Source organism: Brienomyrus brachyistius, chromosome 20 (assembly GCF_023856365.1).
Source record: "Brienomyrus brachyistius isolate T26 chromosome 20, BBRACH_0.4, whole genome shotgun sequence".
In the NCBI taxonomy this organism is placed as follows: domain Eukaryota; kingdom Metazoa; phylum Chordata; class Actinopteri; order Osteoglossiformes; family Mormyridae; genus Brienomyrus; species Brienomyrus brachyistius.
Genome location: NC_064552.1, coordinates 18,983,464 through 19,001,847, shown reverse-complemented (window position 1 = coordinate 19,001,847; position 18,384 = coordinate 18,983,464). Strand labels below are relative to the sequence as shown.

Sequence of the window (18,384 nt, the reverse complement as noted above, 5' to 3'; positions counted from 1 at the left end):
GCCTTCCAGATAAGCTCACTCTGCTCACTGCTGAAACTCTCTGGCCTGTCCTTCTGCCTGGAGTGCTGTTGGTAGAGCTCCCACATCTCCCAAAACTAATGGTTTTCAAATCTTTTCTGACCCTATAAACACTGGTCGATGTTTGCCTCCAAGAAAGTAGAGACTTGCAGGAAGCTCATCTTCTCTTTGTACATGCAGGCTTCTTTAGTCGCCACAAGCACTCCCTGTTGGCGACTTGCCAGAGCATTGGGGTTCACAACCCGGATTGCTGGTGCTGCCATCTTTAGTTTACCTGGAATGTAATGGAAGTGTAACTGTTCTTCTCAATGATCATCATAAGCCGGTTGCCCAAAATACGCTTGCTATCCAGATAAACAGCTTTAAACATTTCTTTGGACTGCCTAAGACCTTTCCACAGTACTGTATATATGTGTGTATAGGTGCATGCTCCCTGCTCCCACTGTGTGCTGTGGTGTGTCAACAATAACAATTGATCACTAAATTCTAAATATCTCAATTAATAGTCTCCCCTGAAACAGCATGAGTGAAATATATTGAGTGAATGTCCATTTTGTCTCCTCAAGTAGAAGCAGTTAGAGGGACTAGAGAGGAAATAGACTAGGATGATACCTCAAATAATTCAATGGAATGAGGGTGGGAGGCTGATGACCTAGGGGTATAAAACACCTGGGGAAATAGGGCCTTGGATGTAAAAATTATGGGGGATTGATGAAGTGGAACATGTACAGGGTATATTGGCAGTAATTATTATTCAAGATAGAATGAACGAAATATGGAAGGACACACATAGGGGATAATAGAATTAAAACCGGTCACATAAATTGATATACTCCAGGGTCTATGATGGCTTAAAAGCTGGGGAAGGAATTAGTTAGTGCTGGGAAGATGGGTGAGGGGTAAGAACCCTGAGTCTGACTGCGTAGATCTTGCCTTGAATCCCGGAAGTGTCACGATCGTCCGGGAAGCGGGCGAACGCGCTAGCAGGCGAGCAGGCAGGAAGCAGGCGAGCAGGCGTAAGCAGGGTGAACGGGGATTTATTGGTACAACGAGGACTGGGGAACATCTCACGCTGACTGACTTCACGTAACATCAATGACGGACAAAGGACTCGGGTAAGACACGGACTGAAATACACAGGACTGACTGAAAATAAGCAGACACAGCTGGGTACAATCCGGGAAACACACGTGGGTAAGCAGGGGGTGTGGCACACAGGAGGAGCCGACGAGGAGGTCATGACAGGAAGTACCCCTATTATGAATTTTATTCTTTTAGGTGACTTTTAATTGTCTATGGATTTATGGATTTATTTATTTAATTTATTTTATTTCTATGACGAGAGGTCATTTTAAAATATAGAGAAAGTGGGCTAATTAATCAGGCCCTCTTGTAAGTATACCTCCTCTTTTCATGGTTGCCAGACATGGGGACGTCCTTGCTACGCCGGCAGAGTAGAAAATGGACTCACAACGGGCAGTGTTGCCAATGTCAGTAAAAGGTTTGTAGACCAGTGTGGAACAGATTCCGGCAACCTAACCTTAAGCCTAACCATAACCCTAAACCCAAACCCTAACCAGAAACCCCAACCCTAAACCGTAAACCTTAACCCCAACACTAAACCCTAAACCTAACCCTCATTTTCAGCCAAGACATGATCCAGAGCTTGGCTTACTGTAAATCTCCACATTTTCACAGGCTGCAAACTGGAGATGCGTACTCTGCAAGTCAACAGCTCTAAACTGAATTGGTCTTATCTTGCCTTACATGTCTGGGCATACCTTGCCTTTGGGTGTTTGTTTTGTTTAAAATTTCACAAAATTAAAGCGAGTGTATATTTTCATCATCTGAACCAACTGTCAGACCTCTGGCATTGACTGATTCAGAACACTTGTCTCAATAGAGCTCTATTCAACACCAATGGCTCTATTCACAACATCAAAAAGCTATACCATTTGACTCAGGAAGATCTACTATGCACTCCCGTATAGGAACTGTGGCAACTTTGGTGACAAACCAACGTAGGACTTACTGACTTTACTTATTTACTGAAACATATATTCGATTATAATCATAACCGTATCCATGACCCTAACCTTAACCCTAAACCGTATCCCGGCCCTAAATTTAAAAAAGGCCAACCCTAATATTTATCTAACCTTAAGGCCCTAAACTTAAACACCCTAACCCTAAGGGTAATCTAACCCTAGGAGTAATTAAATTTAACATAAATTCAAAATAAATTAATGGAGGGTAAAATAACCCCCAAAAGTAATGTGATTGCACACTGTGATACGCTCATTTCTCTCAATCCTCAGCAGAGGAAGGACGTGGGACACAATGATCATGAAATTAACTTTATTTAGAACATAAATAAATACGGTCCGTATGGGCATAGATTGACCCTGCGGAGGTCTTGGGCACTGGGAGGTGCCTCTGGGAGATACCGAGTGTGACATCGATACCACAGGGGGGCACCATCAGCCAAAAAAGGGCGGATAGCCAGATCTGTTGCGAGTGCCACTTATTCCTGAGGCCACCGTTGGTTTGTGGGTACCACGCTTCAAGCCATATGTTCAACTTAAGGGCAAATACCTACCTGCCGGTGTCGTCGCTGCTCTGTGTTCCTCCAGGTGGGCTGCCTGGAGTTATTCTGGGTCCTTCAGGATGTAGGATCTGGGTTTCTTCCCCTTACTCAAATCCTATCCAGCCAGTGCCATCTGGGCCTATCAGCATCCACCTTCTTCGTACCACTGTCAATCCAAAAGCCTATCATTTACAATTTTTTGCATGTTCCCTGATAAGGGTGTGGCAGCCCGAAATACGTGTAGGAACATGATCTCAGTATCCTAAAACTTGGAACAGGTCATGGTATCCAAACTTAAATTAAAGTAAATGAAGGCCTATTCGGCCTAAACTCCATCCAGGCCCTAAACTTAAAAATTTAACCCTAAGGCCAATTTATTTTAGGGCCTTAAACCTAAATACACCCCTGATTTTAACCCTAAGGGTAATCTAACCCTGGGTGTTTGCAAATTCAATGAATTTTAATTAAATTGATGGAGAGTAAAATAATTCTCGACTGTGTATACCTTTGATAGCTAAATTGCCAAAATATTAAATAATTCTCGACTGTGTATGCCTTTGCAATTGGCTGTTTCCATTTCCTCATGTTCATGTCACACACACACTAAAATAATACAGTTTGCAGAGTTACTTATATACCATATTATTACAGGACTAGAAAAGATGAATCCCTTAACTGTCAGGGTATTTGAGACCACCAAAGTTCTGCACTGATTTCTCGACATGTGCACCACAAGTGGAAGAAGCTGTGGCACAGCTGATGTCATATTTTAAAAAAATCAACAACGTCCTGATAGAGCAGAACATACCATGGGAAAATTGTGTTGGCCTGTCAGTTGACAATGCCCCAGTTAATATTGGTGCCAACAGTTCAATTGCAGCAAAAATGCTTCAGGAAAATCCCAGCATTCATGGATGCCCCTGCCATATAATCCATAGCACTGCCAAACACACAGAGCAGAGGCTTTTGGAAGTAAGTTTCAACATGTTTGCTTTCCATTAAATATCTGTTAAGCTATAGGTGAAGTAAATAATATGCTGTAAAATGACATAAATTCTTTGTGCTCATGTCATGTTCTGCAGATATCTGGATTTGACACTGAGGACCTTGTGGTTAACGCTAGATACTGGTAAAAGGGCAGCACGAACCGTAAAGGTTACTTGAAAGGTTTGCAATTCAATTAGCTCCAGTGTTATATATCAAAAGTGAGGAAAAATAGGGCTAACTTTGTTTGTTTTTCTTACTTATTTTACTAGAATTTTGTGATCTTGGGAACATGGGAACACTACTGTACATTTCTGTGAGGTGGCTGAGTTTGGACATCTGCATCAACTGCATTCTGCAGCAGTATGGCCCTCTCACCAGCTACTTCAAATCTTTAAGTAAATGGCACATCATATTGACTCTAGTTCAGGACAGTTATATCAGACACCCAATAATAATAACAACCTGTCTATCTGCAGATGAGAAACAACCAAGGTTCGAAGGCTGGCGAAGGCATTTTCCGATCCCCTGACGGACGTCTACCTCCTGTTCCTTCAGGCCACATTGCCAGTGTTGTCTAAACTGAACCTCCTTCTCCAGAGAGAAAAGGCATCTATATTCCAGTGGCATGAAGAGGTGAACGGGAGGGAACAAGGACATGTAGGGAGGCTCTGTGTGTACCAAAATTAACCTATTGACGCAGACTGTGGTGGCAGCTGCTAGACATAGCAGCTGCTAGGATAATGTACTGAATAACATGGTGTACCAGATTAGGCAAAATTGCCAGAAATTGGAAAAGTACGGACAGGGGCGGGGGGCTGCTTGTAGAAGGGTATAAGATACACATGAATAGTAAGGAAGTTGAACTCTGTTGGGATACGGTGTATCACAGACTTCCCAGATCGATCTGTTGGAATAAATGGAATAAAAGGTTATTGGAATAAATGGTTATTGGATTATCTCATCCACGCCTCCAGGTGATCTCTTCTCATCTACGGACCCGGTGGAGTTGGTGTACTCCAACATGGGCTGTTTGGCTATGTTGGTGTCTCCTTTCTAAAGTGCAACACCCCTGTGAAATATAGGTTGTGTTACTTTGTCAAAGACAATTAAGCCATCTAAAGCTATCTAATTTCAAAACATCTGAGATATGCTCAACAGGCTCCTTGAGGCTGGAGAGGTCACATCACTGAAGGTTCAACAATTCCAGCAGGTAACACTGGCCTTTCTGGTCAGAGTTGTGGAGTATGCCATGGATAATCTTCCGTTGAAAGATGCTCTCCTGAACCACGCAAGATTTGTTGATGTGCAGCTGAGGGATGAGTGTGGGGCTGAAGATGCCCTATACTTTGTATACTTCATATACTATTTTTAATGGTCATGATCACAAAACAAATCTGTCTCTCACTGTATTTTAATCAGCCTTGTATACATTGTGCTCTTTTTAAGATTTCAGGAAATCCTTCTTTTTCATGACCCAAATGAACAAGACCAAGTAAGTGAGGAGTTCATGGAGTACCAACTGATGGGCATAGCCATGCCCCAGGACCCAACATACTTTGATATTGAGGAGTTTTGGGGAAGGATGTCCTCAATAAAGAACAAGGTAAGAAAAATTTTGCAGAATATTTCCTGAAAATGGCGGGGCTTGAGCCGAACTACTTTAAATAGGAGCCTACACCAAAAAATGATGAGACCAAAAAGGCAACAAATACCTACAATAAAAAACACCAGTCATAATCTCTCTCTCGCTCTCTCTCACACACACATTGTCAGAGAGAGAGAAACTGAATAATTACTTTGAATTTGATGAAATTGTCAGTGCCATGTATCAAATCATTTCATCCACACACATACACACATATTGAATAAATACACTGCTCAAAAAATTTAAGGAACACTTTTTAATCAGAGTATAGCATCAAGTTTATTAAACTTCTGGGATATTGATCTGGTCAGTTAAGTAGCAGAGGTAGTTGTTAATCAGTTTCAGCTGCTTTGGTGTTAATGAAATTATCAACAGGTGAACTAGAGGGGCAACAATGAGATGACCCCCAAAACAGGAATGGTTTAACAGGTGGAGGCCACTGGCATTTTTCCCTCCTCATCTTTTCTGACGGTTTTTTCACTAGTTTTGCATTTGGTGACGGTCAGTGTCACCAATGGTAGCATGAGGCGATGCCTGGACCCTACAGAGGTTGCACAGGTGGTCCTACTCCTCCAGGATGGCGCATCAATACGTGCCATTGCCAGAAGGTTTGCTGTGTCTCCCAACACAGTCTCAAGGGTATGAAGGAGATTCCAGTAGACAGGCAGATACTCAAGGAGAGCTGGATAGGGCCGTAGAAGGTCCTTAACCCATCAGCAGGACCGGTATCTGCTCCTTTGTGCAAGGAGGAACAGGATGAACACTGCTGGAGCCCTAGAAAATGAACTCCAGCAGACCACTGGTGTGAGTGTTCCTGATTGTTTGGTCAGAGACAGACTTCATGGGGGTGGCTTGAGGACCCAACGTCCTCTAGTGGGCCCTGTGCTTACTGCCCAGCACCATGAAGCTCGATTGGCATTTGCCATAGAATACCAGAATTTGCATGTCTGCCACTGGCACCCTGTGCTTTTCACAGATGAGTGCAGGTTCACTCTGAGCACGTGTGACAGACATGAAAGGGTCTGGAGAAGCCATGGAGAAGGGTTCTGCTGCCTGCAGCATTGTTCAGCCTGACTGGTTTGGTGGTGGGTCAGTGATGGTCTGGGGAGGCATATCCATGGAGGGACGCACAGACCTCTACAGGCTAGACAACGGCACCTTGACTGCCATTAGATATCAGGATGAAATTCTTGAACCCACTGTCAGAGCCTATGCTGGTGCAGTGGGTCCTGGGTTCCTCCTGGTACACAATAATGCCCGGCCTCATGTGGCAAGAGCATGTAGGCAGTTCCTGGAGGATGAAGGAATTGATACCATTGACTGCCCCCCACGCTCGCCTGAGCTAAATCCAACAGAACACCTCTGGGACATTTTGTTTCGTCCATCCGATGCCACCAGGTTGCACCTCAGACTGTCCAGAAGCTCAGTGATACCCCGGTCCAGATCTGAGAGGAGATCCCCCAAGACACCATCCGTGGTTTCATTTGGACCATGCCCCGACATTGTCAGGCATGCATACAACCACGTGGGGGCCATACAAACTACTGAGTGTGTGTGTGTGTATATATATAAGTAAAAATCACTATGCCAAACTTCTGCCACAACAAATGTAAAACGGGTTACATGTAAAAACCAGACTGAGAAACAAAGTTAAGACAATCTCACCTTACGCAGTCTAATGTACAATTTCTGGGATTTCGAATCTCCATTTCTCCAACTGGGCCTGGCCTAACACCCTGACAGCAGAGACACTTTCAACATGGCATAACAATAGCTATAATGTGTACAGTTGACATGTTCAATGACTTACTAGTGTCATACTTGGTTTATGCCAGATCTGCTCAGTGTCTGTGCAGCTGTGCACCAGGGGCACAGCAGGAATGTTTAGCTGCGAATAATGGGCAGTCTGATGAAGTGCAACCAAATGATTGCATGAGGCACGGCCCGCTACACAGGGACAATGGGTGCTCACCAAAACAACAGGTTTTGAGTGATTTAACACCATATACGGAGAAAAAAGCTTGGATGAGATATTGCTTGACAGCTAATGCATAAATAAGAACAATTATGCTGAATTCTATATGAGGCTACACTCAAAAAAATTAAACATGACATTTGTTGGTCCAAAGAATGTAATTATGTTTAAATTAATTAATTTTCGTTTGTGCATTAAAATTAAAAGAGTTGTGTTGACAGAATTAAAAGAAGTAATTTTTCAAATTTACACAGCTCAGATAATTAAAAGGAATGAAACGGAGTTGTGTTGCTTCTGCAGTACCGCATATTGATCAGTAGGTGGAGTAAAATCTACACATACGCAGTTGGAAAACACCACAAGAAACGAATCACAACGGTACTCTTCGGCTCGTTTAAATCTGCGCCATTTTATGAGAATCGAAGACGCAAAACAACAAGGCGTTTTCCTCTATGTAAACAGAGGTGAGATTTTCACTTTTATGCATTTATATTGATGCTGTGACAACATCTGAATCATTACTCACTTGTAATACCTTGTGTATAGTATTGTCACAAAGTCTTCTTTCATATTATAGTTACATTTTTGTTTTATGCATTTATGTGAAATTTTATACTTGTTGAACTTTTATATATATATTACATCACCCAAAATAAAGTTGTTAATGATATTAAATTGCTAGTAAAGAATGGTTTCTCCATTTTATCCGATTGTTTTGTTCTTGTACAGGAGTTTTATCTAGTTTTAATCTTAAAAGATGGTGTTGGCACATTGTTATTTGATATCTCGTTTTATTATTCAAGCCTGATAAACCCCCCCAAAAAACACATGGTAATAAACATATTTTACATTTAATTAAGATGACATCTAGCTATTTAATGTAAGCTTGTTTGTTTGGTCAGCTAACACATTTTTAATTTAGTAGTTTGCAGTTTTTCATATTTTGTTGTTATTGTCTGGTGACTCACATACTTTTGAAACCTGCAAGCCTGTAGAGTCCTGTATGTGGCTGTGCAGAGATTGTGGATTGTCTCAGGCCTCCAGATCAAAGCTTTTAAAGCACTTCAGGTTGGTACATGGACATTATGGCCGCAAACACAAATATCCATGTGCATATTCTAACTGTCCATGCACTTTTAAAACCTGGAATGCACTGGTCCCACTTACCCAGATCACATGGCAGTGAGCAGCTACCTCAAAATCAAAATTCTAGTCAAACTACAGTCATAAATTGTCATGTTTGTGCTGTTACTGACATTCCTTCAGTAAATGATTATTTTCTCCATATAAATAACCACTTGCGCAGTCATGAGACAGTTAGTTGTATGTTTAAGGACTGCTCATTTAAAACAAACGTGTATGGTACATTCAGATCACATAAGAGCCAAAAGCATTGTCAGTTTTCAGTAAAAGATTTTAAGGAAGAAATGGTGAAAACACAAGAGGTTAGAGAAACAGCTAATGACCCTCCTTCAAATGAAGAAACTGAAACACCTGTGTTAGAAGATGATTCCTCTTCTACTGATACAGAAGAGGTTTCAGAGAACCTGCCAAAGTTGGTAGAGCTTAAATTTGCTTGCTGTTAAAGCTGGAAAATCACTACAATGTTCCAGGCTCAGCTGTAGATGAGTTGTGTGGGGACTTGCATTATTTACTGAGTGATGCTTCTCTCCCTTTGTCTCACAGAATCATTGTAGACACCATACAAAGGCACAGAATTGACAATGATGCAGTACTAGTCAGACCTGGTTGCATTTTTAAGTAAAGCAAACCCTTTACTCTCTGCTATAAAGCATGGTGGTCCACTAGCTTCTGCATTTAAGCGCAAACAATATTACAGGGAAAATTTTAAAATTGTAGACCCTGTAGAGTATGTTCTTGAAGACAAGGGAAACAGAACTTTTCAGTATGTTCCAGTACTGGAGTCTTTACAGAATCTGCTGTGCCAGAATGACTTGCTTGACAAAATGTTTGAAAGTCAATTCTCAACAGTTAAGAGATGCTCAAGAGTATAGGTCCATTCAGGATGGTTTGCATTTTAAAGCAAATGATTTCTTCTCAGAGGAGCTGAGGATTTCTGTGTGCTTATACGTTGATGACTTTGAAATCTGAAACCCTCTTGGGACATCAAAGAAAAAGCACAAATTATGTGCAGTGTACTGGATTTTGGGTAATGTACCATCAGTGTTTCAGTCAACGTTGTCTTCAATTTTTCTAGCAGTTTTATGCAAAACAGAAGACGGGAAGACATACGGATTTGAAAAAATCTTGCAACCTCTTTTGCAGGATCTCCAAACTTTGGAACAGCAAGGTGTGTATGTCCCACAGCTTGGAACATTCCTTAAAGGAACAGTACAATGTGTTGTGGCTAATAATCTTGCCGCACATTCCAAGGCTGGATTCGTTGAGAACTTTTCAGGCGAGTACTGTTGTCGATTTTGTACAGCTTCTCGTGCAAATTCTCAGACCACTGAAGTGAAGGGAGGTGAATTCAAACTTCGGACTGCAGAAGAGCACCAAGGACACGTGAAACTTGCTACAGAGAAAGAGGTAAATGTCATGAATCTCAATATAAATGCAGTTTATGTGTTTTCAGTGAAAACCTTAGCCTGTTGTAACATTAAAGTAGCTATCCTCCTGATTTGGCTCATGATCTTTTTGAAGGCATAGTACCAGTTGAGCTAGCAGAGTGCTTTACTGTACTTATTTCAAAGAAGATTTTGTCTCTTGATGGGCTCAATGAACTTATCCATAATTTTCCATACAAGTGGGATGATAAAACAATTCGACCTCAGTTGGTGCTACAGACATTTGCAAGCAAAAGATCAGTTGGTGGCAATGCACATGAAAATTGGTGTCTTTTAAGATTACTGCCATTAATTATTGGGCATTTGGTACCTGCAGATGAACCTGTGTGGCTTTTGATTTTAGACCTGAAAGATATTGTCGAACTGGTTGTTTCTTCAGCTCATACAGATGAGACCATTGCATTTTTGGAATGCAAGATCTCTGAACACCGTCAGAAATATCAGGAGCTGTTCCCTCTTAAACAACTGCTTCCAAAGCATCACTTCCTGGAACACTATCCAGAAATGAATCGCTGCTTTGGTCCTTTAATTTTTCTTTGGACATTGCGTTTTGAAGCAAAACATAGCTACTTTAAAAAAGTAGTTAGGCACACAAATCGCTTCAAGAACATTACCCTAACTTTGGCAAGTAAACACCAATTGATGCTTGGATATAACCACCACATACCCAGCCCTGAAAAAAATACCTTACAGGTCACACGTATCTCTGCTATTACTGTTGAGGTCATGAAAGAGAATGTCGTACATTGCCTTAATTCTAGGTATCCTGGTATGACCACTGTCAGTGTTGCACAAAATGTCTCTTGTGATGGCATTATGTATCGAAATGGCATGATAATTGCCCACGGATCTCTTTGTGGCCTTCCAGAATTTGCAGAAATTTCTCAGATTTGTATAATTGAAGACAAAACTGGCTTTCATTGCCAAAAAAATGTGTGCATGGTATCAAGAACACTTCAGGGCCTTTGAACTGGTACCAACTCAATAAATTTGCTTAACTCCATATTCTGACTTGAAAGACTCATACCCTCTGGTTGACTATATGGTTGCAGGAGTCAGAATGATTACTCTAAAAAGACACATACTTTTAGATGAGGAGTAACAACCACCACTGAAGTCCTGTGTGACATTGTGGTGTATTAATCTGTTTCAGCACTATTGTCATACCTGGTACTCTATGTAATACTCCTTTTGCACTATTAAACAAAACACAAATGAAAATTTATTAAATGAAATTAGTAAATTAGTAAAACTTTGTACAAAGATATCACTGATTATCACTGCAAAAGAATGATCTTATGCATAACCTATACTCTGAAAGGGGTAGTTAACCCAAAATGAAAATTTCTTCCACAGGACATCCAAGATGTAGGTGACTTTTTTTCTTCAATAGAACATTAAAGAATATTTTTAGCTGAATCCTTGGTCCTTGGTGATTCATGTAATGGCAGCGAATGGTGATAAGTTTTTTTTTTTTTTTAGATTAAAAATAAATATACAAACGAGTACAAATCAATAGCCATGGCTCCTGATGACACACTGAGGTCCTGTGAAGTGAAAAGATTGATCCGTGTAAAGAAATTGAACATTATATACAATATTATTCGCTTTAATCCACAGCCTGGTCAGTGGTTACAGGTATTCAGCTTTCTTTAAAATGTTTTCTTTTGTGTTTAATAGAAGAAAGAAACTCATAAATGTTTGGAACCACTTAAGGGTGAGCATATTTTCATTTTTGGGTGAACTATCCCTTTAATGGTTGACCTTACAAAAAAATTGTGTGGAAACTTGTTTCTGTCATACCCGGCTCGTACAATCCTCGTGTGTGCCACGCCCCCCTGATTATCCACGTGTGCTTCCCCGATCGTACTCAGCTGTGTCCACTTATTTTCGCCCAGTCCTGTCTATTTCAGTCCTAGTCTCGCCTGAGTTCATGGTCCGTCATTGATGTTTGTCGATGTTCGAGCTTTTGTCCCGTACAGCCCAGCCCGTTCTTAATAAATCCCCAGCTTGCCCATACTCTGTCTGCCAGCCTGCTTTGTTGTCCGCTTAACCAGCGCAATCGCAACCCGCATCGTAACAATTGCCTTAAGCCACTTTAGTTTCACCTTCAGTAAAAACTTAACAGCCCTAGTTGAATTAACATATAACCACATAGAATCGTAGGTTCTATGTTACTTCAACAAAGGCTATTCAGTTTTACCTTGTGTAAAAACTTGAATGGTTTAAGGCAATGAGTTTCCATGCAGTTTTCTAGTAGTCAAGTATTGGGTTAAGAGTGTAGGTTTTAACGCATAAGATCATATTACACAGTTATAGTCTTATCTTTGTATGAAGTTTCAAAAATCAAATATCATTTAATATTTTTCATTTGTTTTGTTTATGGTAATTACTTAAAATTGGTCTGCTGACATTCTACTAATATTCATCCCCTTCTCTCTTCCAGACAAGTTTGACGCAATGGCAACCTCAGCCAAACTCAGCCAAGTAATCTTAGGAGAAAATAACTATGAAAGGTTAAATCTCCCAGCTGGTATAGCAGACTCATTGAATGACCTTAAAAAAGAAATCCAAACACAACTTGGTGTGTTAGAAGATTTTCGATTTCAGCTCAAAGATCTGGATTTTAATGAATTTGTCAACCTCAGTTCAACTTCGGACTTACAAGACAGAGCTACACTCAAAATAATTTTTTTGCCGACATCTACAAGTACCTCTTCTTCATCTGTGCCAAAACAAAGTGAGACCTCTTCAGTATCTTCCTATGATACAGACATAATATCCTCACCATCATCTGTACTGTCGACAGAATCTGCATCCTCTGTCAGAAGGCAAGCTTGGCCCAATACTTTCCCAATACCACAGTTTAGTTTTGATGCAGAAATACAACTGCAAAAAGCTCAACTTGCTTATCAAACTGATGATACTGTCCTGAGTCCCAATTCCTAGCTAAAAGTCTGACATTTTGGATTCTTTAGTCTCAGAAATAATAAAGTTCAAGGCATACCCTTCAGCTGCAGATCTTGATGATGTAGCCGCTGCGTTGATACAGAAGCATCCACGTCTAAAAGAAAAGGGCTCTGTGAGTGGCTACTATGGCTGGAAAATTAGTTTAAAATATAAGATGGCAAACTACAGAACAAAATTGGGAAACAGGATGTTCTGAGCTGAACATCAATTCCCATAAGCGAAAAGGATCCACTGGAAGTCCTAACCAAGAAGAAACCGAGAAAAGCTGAGGTAAATTACTGTCCAGATTAGCCAATGGGTGAAACAAAAGAAACACTTGAAAATCAAAGGATTACACTATTATTGGAGGTAACTAAAAGAAACAATGAGCAGGTTATCAAGGGGCTGATGGACAGAACGTTTGCTCTACGGAGGCACGAGGTGGTAGAAGATTCACCTTTCATTGCGGAATTCAAGAACAGATGGCCAGCACTCTTTACTGAGCGAGAGGTATATGTCTTTAATGTCATGTCAGCTTGCTTGGATGTTGTTATTCTAAACTATGATTTGAAATACTTTAGATGTAATTCAGGTTTGTTCATTTATCGTACATGTGTGTTATCTGTGAGTGCTGGTAAAGGAAGTGTATGATGATGTCCTGTCAAAAATCTACGAAGCACCCTGATTTGTCTCTCTCTTTTGTTTTGTTTGGAAATTGTACCAGGTATCTGCGGAATTCAGCAGGATTATAATTCCTTTGGTGTCCAAATTCATGGGTCAGCTTGATCATCTCTCCCCCCAGCTCCTCAAAAATTTCAAAAAGAAAGGAGGAGCAGCCACAAAGAAGATCAGACATCCTGTCAGTTTTGCATCAGGTATGTTCTCTAAATTCATCACCAATTCTCATAATTCATAATTGTCACGATCGCAGGCTGACGAAGCGGCAATCGTGCAGGTCGGCCGACAGGAACAGGCAGACAAGGCGAATTCAAGGCAAACACGGGGTTTATTTGGGAGATCCGGGACAGGGAACATAGGACGGCTACTGACATCAATGACGGACACCGCTAACAGGTAAGACCAGGACTTAAAACCAGACAAGACTAATCAAAGTAATCAGATACAGCGGGGTACAATCAGGGAAATACACGTGGGAAGGCAGGGGGCGTGGCACACACGAGGAGCGGACGAGCCGGGCATGACAATAATAGGCCAAACTAATATTTCATCCAAATATGATTTTGTTATTTTTAACTCATCCTTCATGTACTCTTTTATACAAAAATTATGGATTAAAAGTTAAAGGTGAATTGTCTTTCTTCGGCTCCAAATATGATTTTTTTTTTTATTTTGAAGCATCAATGACTTTTTGCCTCTCATACTTTAACAGAGATGTTTTTGCAACTACAATTACAACAGCTCAGACGTTCAAGATAATTGTGTATCCTATGCAGTGCTTCTGATTTGGGACCATTGGTTGATGTACACACTTGACTTTCGTAAAATACAGCAGTGGGATAATTTGCATAATGCTACTTAAATTTAAGATGTACAGCAAAAATTACTAATTCTCATTTCATTTTGATTAGAGCATCATCATTGAAAAAAAGTATGAATGCATCCTGAAAGCCTTAGTGGTCTACCTAAATGAAGATCCTTCAAACCTTGTGAAGGAGTCCATGGTAAGCTATTTAAATTTTTCTTAAGAAACTTTTTTCTCTAAAACCAGTTCCTATTTTTACCCTTGATCTGTTAATTGTTTTTTTTTTGTACTTGTCTTTTGTTACTTTTAGGACGCTGAACATGATGAAACCCAAATTTTGATGAGCAACACCACTCTCGGTGTCATGCCCGGCTCGTCGGCTCCTCGTGTGTGCCACGCCCCCTGATTATCCACGTGTGCTTCCCTGATCGTCTCCAGCTTTGTCCACTTACTTTGATTAGTCCTGTCCTGTTTTAAGTCCTGGTCTTACCTGTTTGCCCTGTCCGTCATTGATGTTTGTCAATGCCTGTGTTCCGTCCCGCTCTACCCGCTCCGTTTCCCCGATTAAAGACCCGTTTTCCCCGTATCCTGCTTGCCTGCCTGCTCCTTGCTCGCTCGCCTGCCCGACGATCGCCCGCTTTGTCCGCGATCGTGACACTCGGAATCTATGCCATCAAACATGAAGGGGCAGATGTTGGTGTCATCATCGAAGGCATCCAAGTACTTAAAAACTTGGACAATGTAGCTAATGCATGTTCCATCATGGTTGGTCTAATTTATGCAGTAAACTTAGCTTACCCGCAGGATCTGAGATATAGTTTTGAATTGTTTCAAAAGATTTTTATGCAACTCGATGCCAACAAGCTGTCAAACAAAGTCCAGGTCTTAAAAAATAAACTCCTATCATAGGCACTGTAACTTGAAACAAGGGCTAAGAGGCAGGACCTATGTTTTGTCCATAATGTTGCACTGGCTGTTGCAGTAATTTTTTCAGTGCTAACCAGGTGATGTCTTTAATAATCTTTACTTTTGCTTTACTGCAATGTTTAGTAAACCTGAAAAAAAAGCAGTAAAGTATAAAGTATATTTTTGTAAATCATTTAAAGACAGTATTTTTTTACTGGTAATATTATTTTTGTAACTTGTAATAAGTAAAGAAGTTTTATTTTGAAAAGTGAAGACATTACTTAGATTTTGTAAACATGTTCTTGTTTGAAAACATTGTAAAAACGTTATAGAGCTTTCAAATGTTAATATTCCTTCGAATAACAAGTGTTGTTAGCTGATTTTTTTAATTGCAAGAAGGTGTACTTCATTCCTTCTGTCTGGAAGTCCACCTTTCTTGATCTGCTTCTGCTGGAACTCTCTGCAGCCCGGATTAACAACTCGTCTGGTTCTACAATCCAGAGCTGGGTCCATGACGTGCAGCTGGTCAAAGATTGGTTGCAGGTCATGTCCTGAGGCCATATTCCTTGTTTTTTGTTTTGATTTTTACTTTCCTAATTCTAACATTTTTCAGTGGTATAAGTGTGTTATTTCTTTTATCCTCAATTTTTATCTGTGCTCTCCGTGGCTGAGTGTGCCGGTGACCTTTATTGGTTTTTTGTTTCTTTATATTTGAACTGCTGTCTCAGGGTGTATTGGGGGTGGGGTGGGGGTGGAGTATGTTCTGTTTTGTTCCATTTTGTTCTTTGTTATAAAAATCTCTAATAAAAATTTGGTCACAAAAAAAAAGAAGGTGTACTTCATATTGTTAAAGGCTGTTAACTTTTTCCAAGTATAAAAAGCATTGTCAATCCTTTCATTTAAAGGCTACATGCTTTTATTTTACTTTATACTTGTATTATTCTTTTAATAGTATTAAAATTGTAACTTATTGTAATAAGTTAAAACTATTTTGAAAAGTATGACAGCATGTAGATTTTGAAAAACATTTTATTGTTGGGAAAAACAATAGAAAGTGTTTATTGTAAAACATTGTAAAAATGTTATTTAATAAACACAATGAAACTGGCTTTTCTCATCTCTGAACATAATATAAATTATAAGTAATTGAACTTAACCAAATAGATTAAAACAAAATCATGAATGTTACGTTGATTGAACTAAACAAAATTACATTAACTTTATGTAATTGCCTTATGTTCACTGAAATAAATATTCTTTCTTAAAGGCAACTTACGTGAAACCTGTTGACAAAGTTAAGTAATGCCAACATATCATTTTTGAGTGTAACAGACAAAATATCAAAATATATTAATTCTTAGAAATATATGTTTTGCTTGGATAATACTACTTTTAAGCTGACAAGCATTTTATCAGCTTGCCTAATCATTGCCATAATAATGACCCTGCTCTCAAGTCGTGTGGCTTTTCACTTTTCCTCATTGATCTATGACAGTCTGCCCTCACGCTGACCTCTCGTCACCCTGTTTTTCATTGACACTGGGAGGAAGGACAAACACACAATTTGAGACAGTAACGTTACATTTTTATACAGCATCTTGATAGTATCTGTATGAAAGAAAACCGATTCACAATCGAAAGTTAGCTAACAAGTCCGCCGGTCATATTCAAACAAAACAGCAAAATTTTACTTTAGGCATCTAAACGATAGCATTTTAACACGAGCTGCTACGACGTAACATTTCAACGTAACGACACCCTCATAATTGTCGACGTAGTTGCCGATATACATCTTACATCCCTTTTCCTGTTTGCTGGAGGGAGTGGAGCATGATGTCCTGACAAGTCTGTCCATATCATTGACTGTCGAGGTAGTAAAAAAAAGCCAAGTCTGTTAATCAGCCGGTATATACCAACCTGGAACTGTAATATGCAATGAGCGTATTTTTTGCAAATTGCAAACTTTTAGGTTGTAACATTTGTACAACTATTGCATAACTTTTTGCTGAGCAATGGCTACCAAAATGATATGAAGTACAGTGTATTACCCGATAGATATATATATATATATATTTTTTTTTTTTAAAAAAAAGCACTATCACCAACAAACGATGCTATCACAGCGAATGTGAGGCTGAGACTGAAGTGTTACCCTTTGTTTCCGCTGAGAGACGTGCCGCATGACTCATTTCCCCGTGCGTACAAGTTCTTAGGTCGGTTCATGGATTGACTTCTGAGATTCAGATCAAGTTCTAGGTCATCTTTTTTCGAACTGGTTGATTTGACTTGAGAAATTCGAGTTCTAATGAGTTCAAGAACCGAGGTACCACTGTATTGTTTTAATATTTTAAACTTTGCCTTTTGTTAGCGTTCTGATCCTATATCTTCTGTGAAACTAAAAATGTGAAATTTTTAAGAAATTTTTTTTTGTCCTGCCAACCAAGACGCAAACACCAGAAGCCAGGCAACCAAGTTTATTGGGAGTGACACAAAGAGTAGTCGAGAGTCAGGAGATTTAGCCGAAGACGTGGATGATACACAGGTAGGAACACGAGGGATCTTACGGGGGGAGGTGGGGGGTGGAAGGGCAGAAGGGCTGGCAGGAGGTCCAGGTAGGGCAAGGATGACAGACCGCAAATGGGGAGAAAACACAAAGTCAGACCACTCAGTATTTGCTTCGCAACAATACCTCACACTGTGCTGTTGTCAGTGTGAGGTTTAATTACCATCTGTTAATTGGTAGTAGAAGGTGTGGCCAGATGTTCTGGGTGAGACCTGTGCAAATGTGCAATGAGGGAGGGATCCAGGACATCTTTGGCAGGAATCCAGCTTCGCTCCTCTGGGTGAAAACCTTCCCAGTCCACCAGATACTGGAGTTGTCCCCGCCGGCGACGAGAATCTAACAGATCGTGGACCACATAAACGTCGTCACCTAGAAGGAGAAGTGGAGCAGGGACATCCATGGGGCCAGAAGGGGGTTGGGCGAGACTACATCGAACAGGTTTGAGCAAGGACACATGAAACGTGGGATTCTATATACACGAGGGAGTTGTAGGTGGTAGGTCACCGGGCGCACCCACCGTGTCACCTGGAAGGGCCCAATGAATTTGGGGCTCAGTTTGTGACCTGAAGGGAGATGAAGGTTCTTCGTAGCTAACCAGACTCTATCCCCCTCTTGGAAGCTGGGTCCTGGTTTTCCCCTGTGATCTCCGAAGGTTTTGGTTCATGCCACTCCCTGCTTCAGTA

General features: G+C 40.4%; 2 protein-coding genes across 5 annotated transcripts in view; both read left to right on the top strand.

Moving 5' to 3' along the window:
* LOC125715604 (uncharacterized) overlaps positions 1-14,377 on the top strand; it is a 64,314-nt gene extending 49,937 nt beyond the window's left edge. Inside the window, exons 1-13 of one of the 4 annotated variants that reach the window (XM_048987366.1) lie at positions 1,470-1,519; positions 3,688-3,772; positions 3,862-3,987; positions 4,069-4,802; positions 5,039-5,195; positions 7,513-7,676; positions 9,499-9,523; positions 9,679-9,762; positions 11,481-11,517; positions 12,247-13,259; positions 13,474-13,624; positions 13,705-13,823; positions 14,339-14,377. In XM_048987366.1, coding sequence (XP_048843323.1) covers positions 5,100-5,195; positions 7,513-7,676; positions 9,499-9,523; positions 9,679-9,762; positions 11,481-11,517; positions 12,247-12,749 — 909 coding nt within the window. In that variant the 5' untranslated portion in view covers positions 1,470-1,519; positions 3,688-3,772; positions 3,862-3,987; positions 4,069-4,802; positions 5,039-5,099 and the 3' untranslated portion in view covers positions 12,750-13,259; positions 13,474-13,624; positions 13,705-13,823; positions 14,339-14,377. Of the gene's footprint in view, positions 1-1,469; positions 1,520-3,687; positions 3,773-3,861; positions 3,988-4,068; positions 5,196-7,512; positions 7,677-9,498; positions 9,524-9,678; positions 9,763-11,480; positions 11,518-12,246; positions 13,260-13,473; positions 13,625-13,704; positions 13,824-14,338 lie in introns of those variants that run through there. The other 3 variants (XM_048987367.1, XM_048987363.1, XM_048987365.1) reach the window with 3 other exon arrangements.
* The window catches only part of LOC125715607 (uncharacterized), a 53,212-nt gene that overhangs the window by 24,672 nt on the left and 10,156 nt on the right, over positions 1-18,384 (top strand). The window lies entirely within an intron of this gene.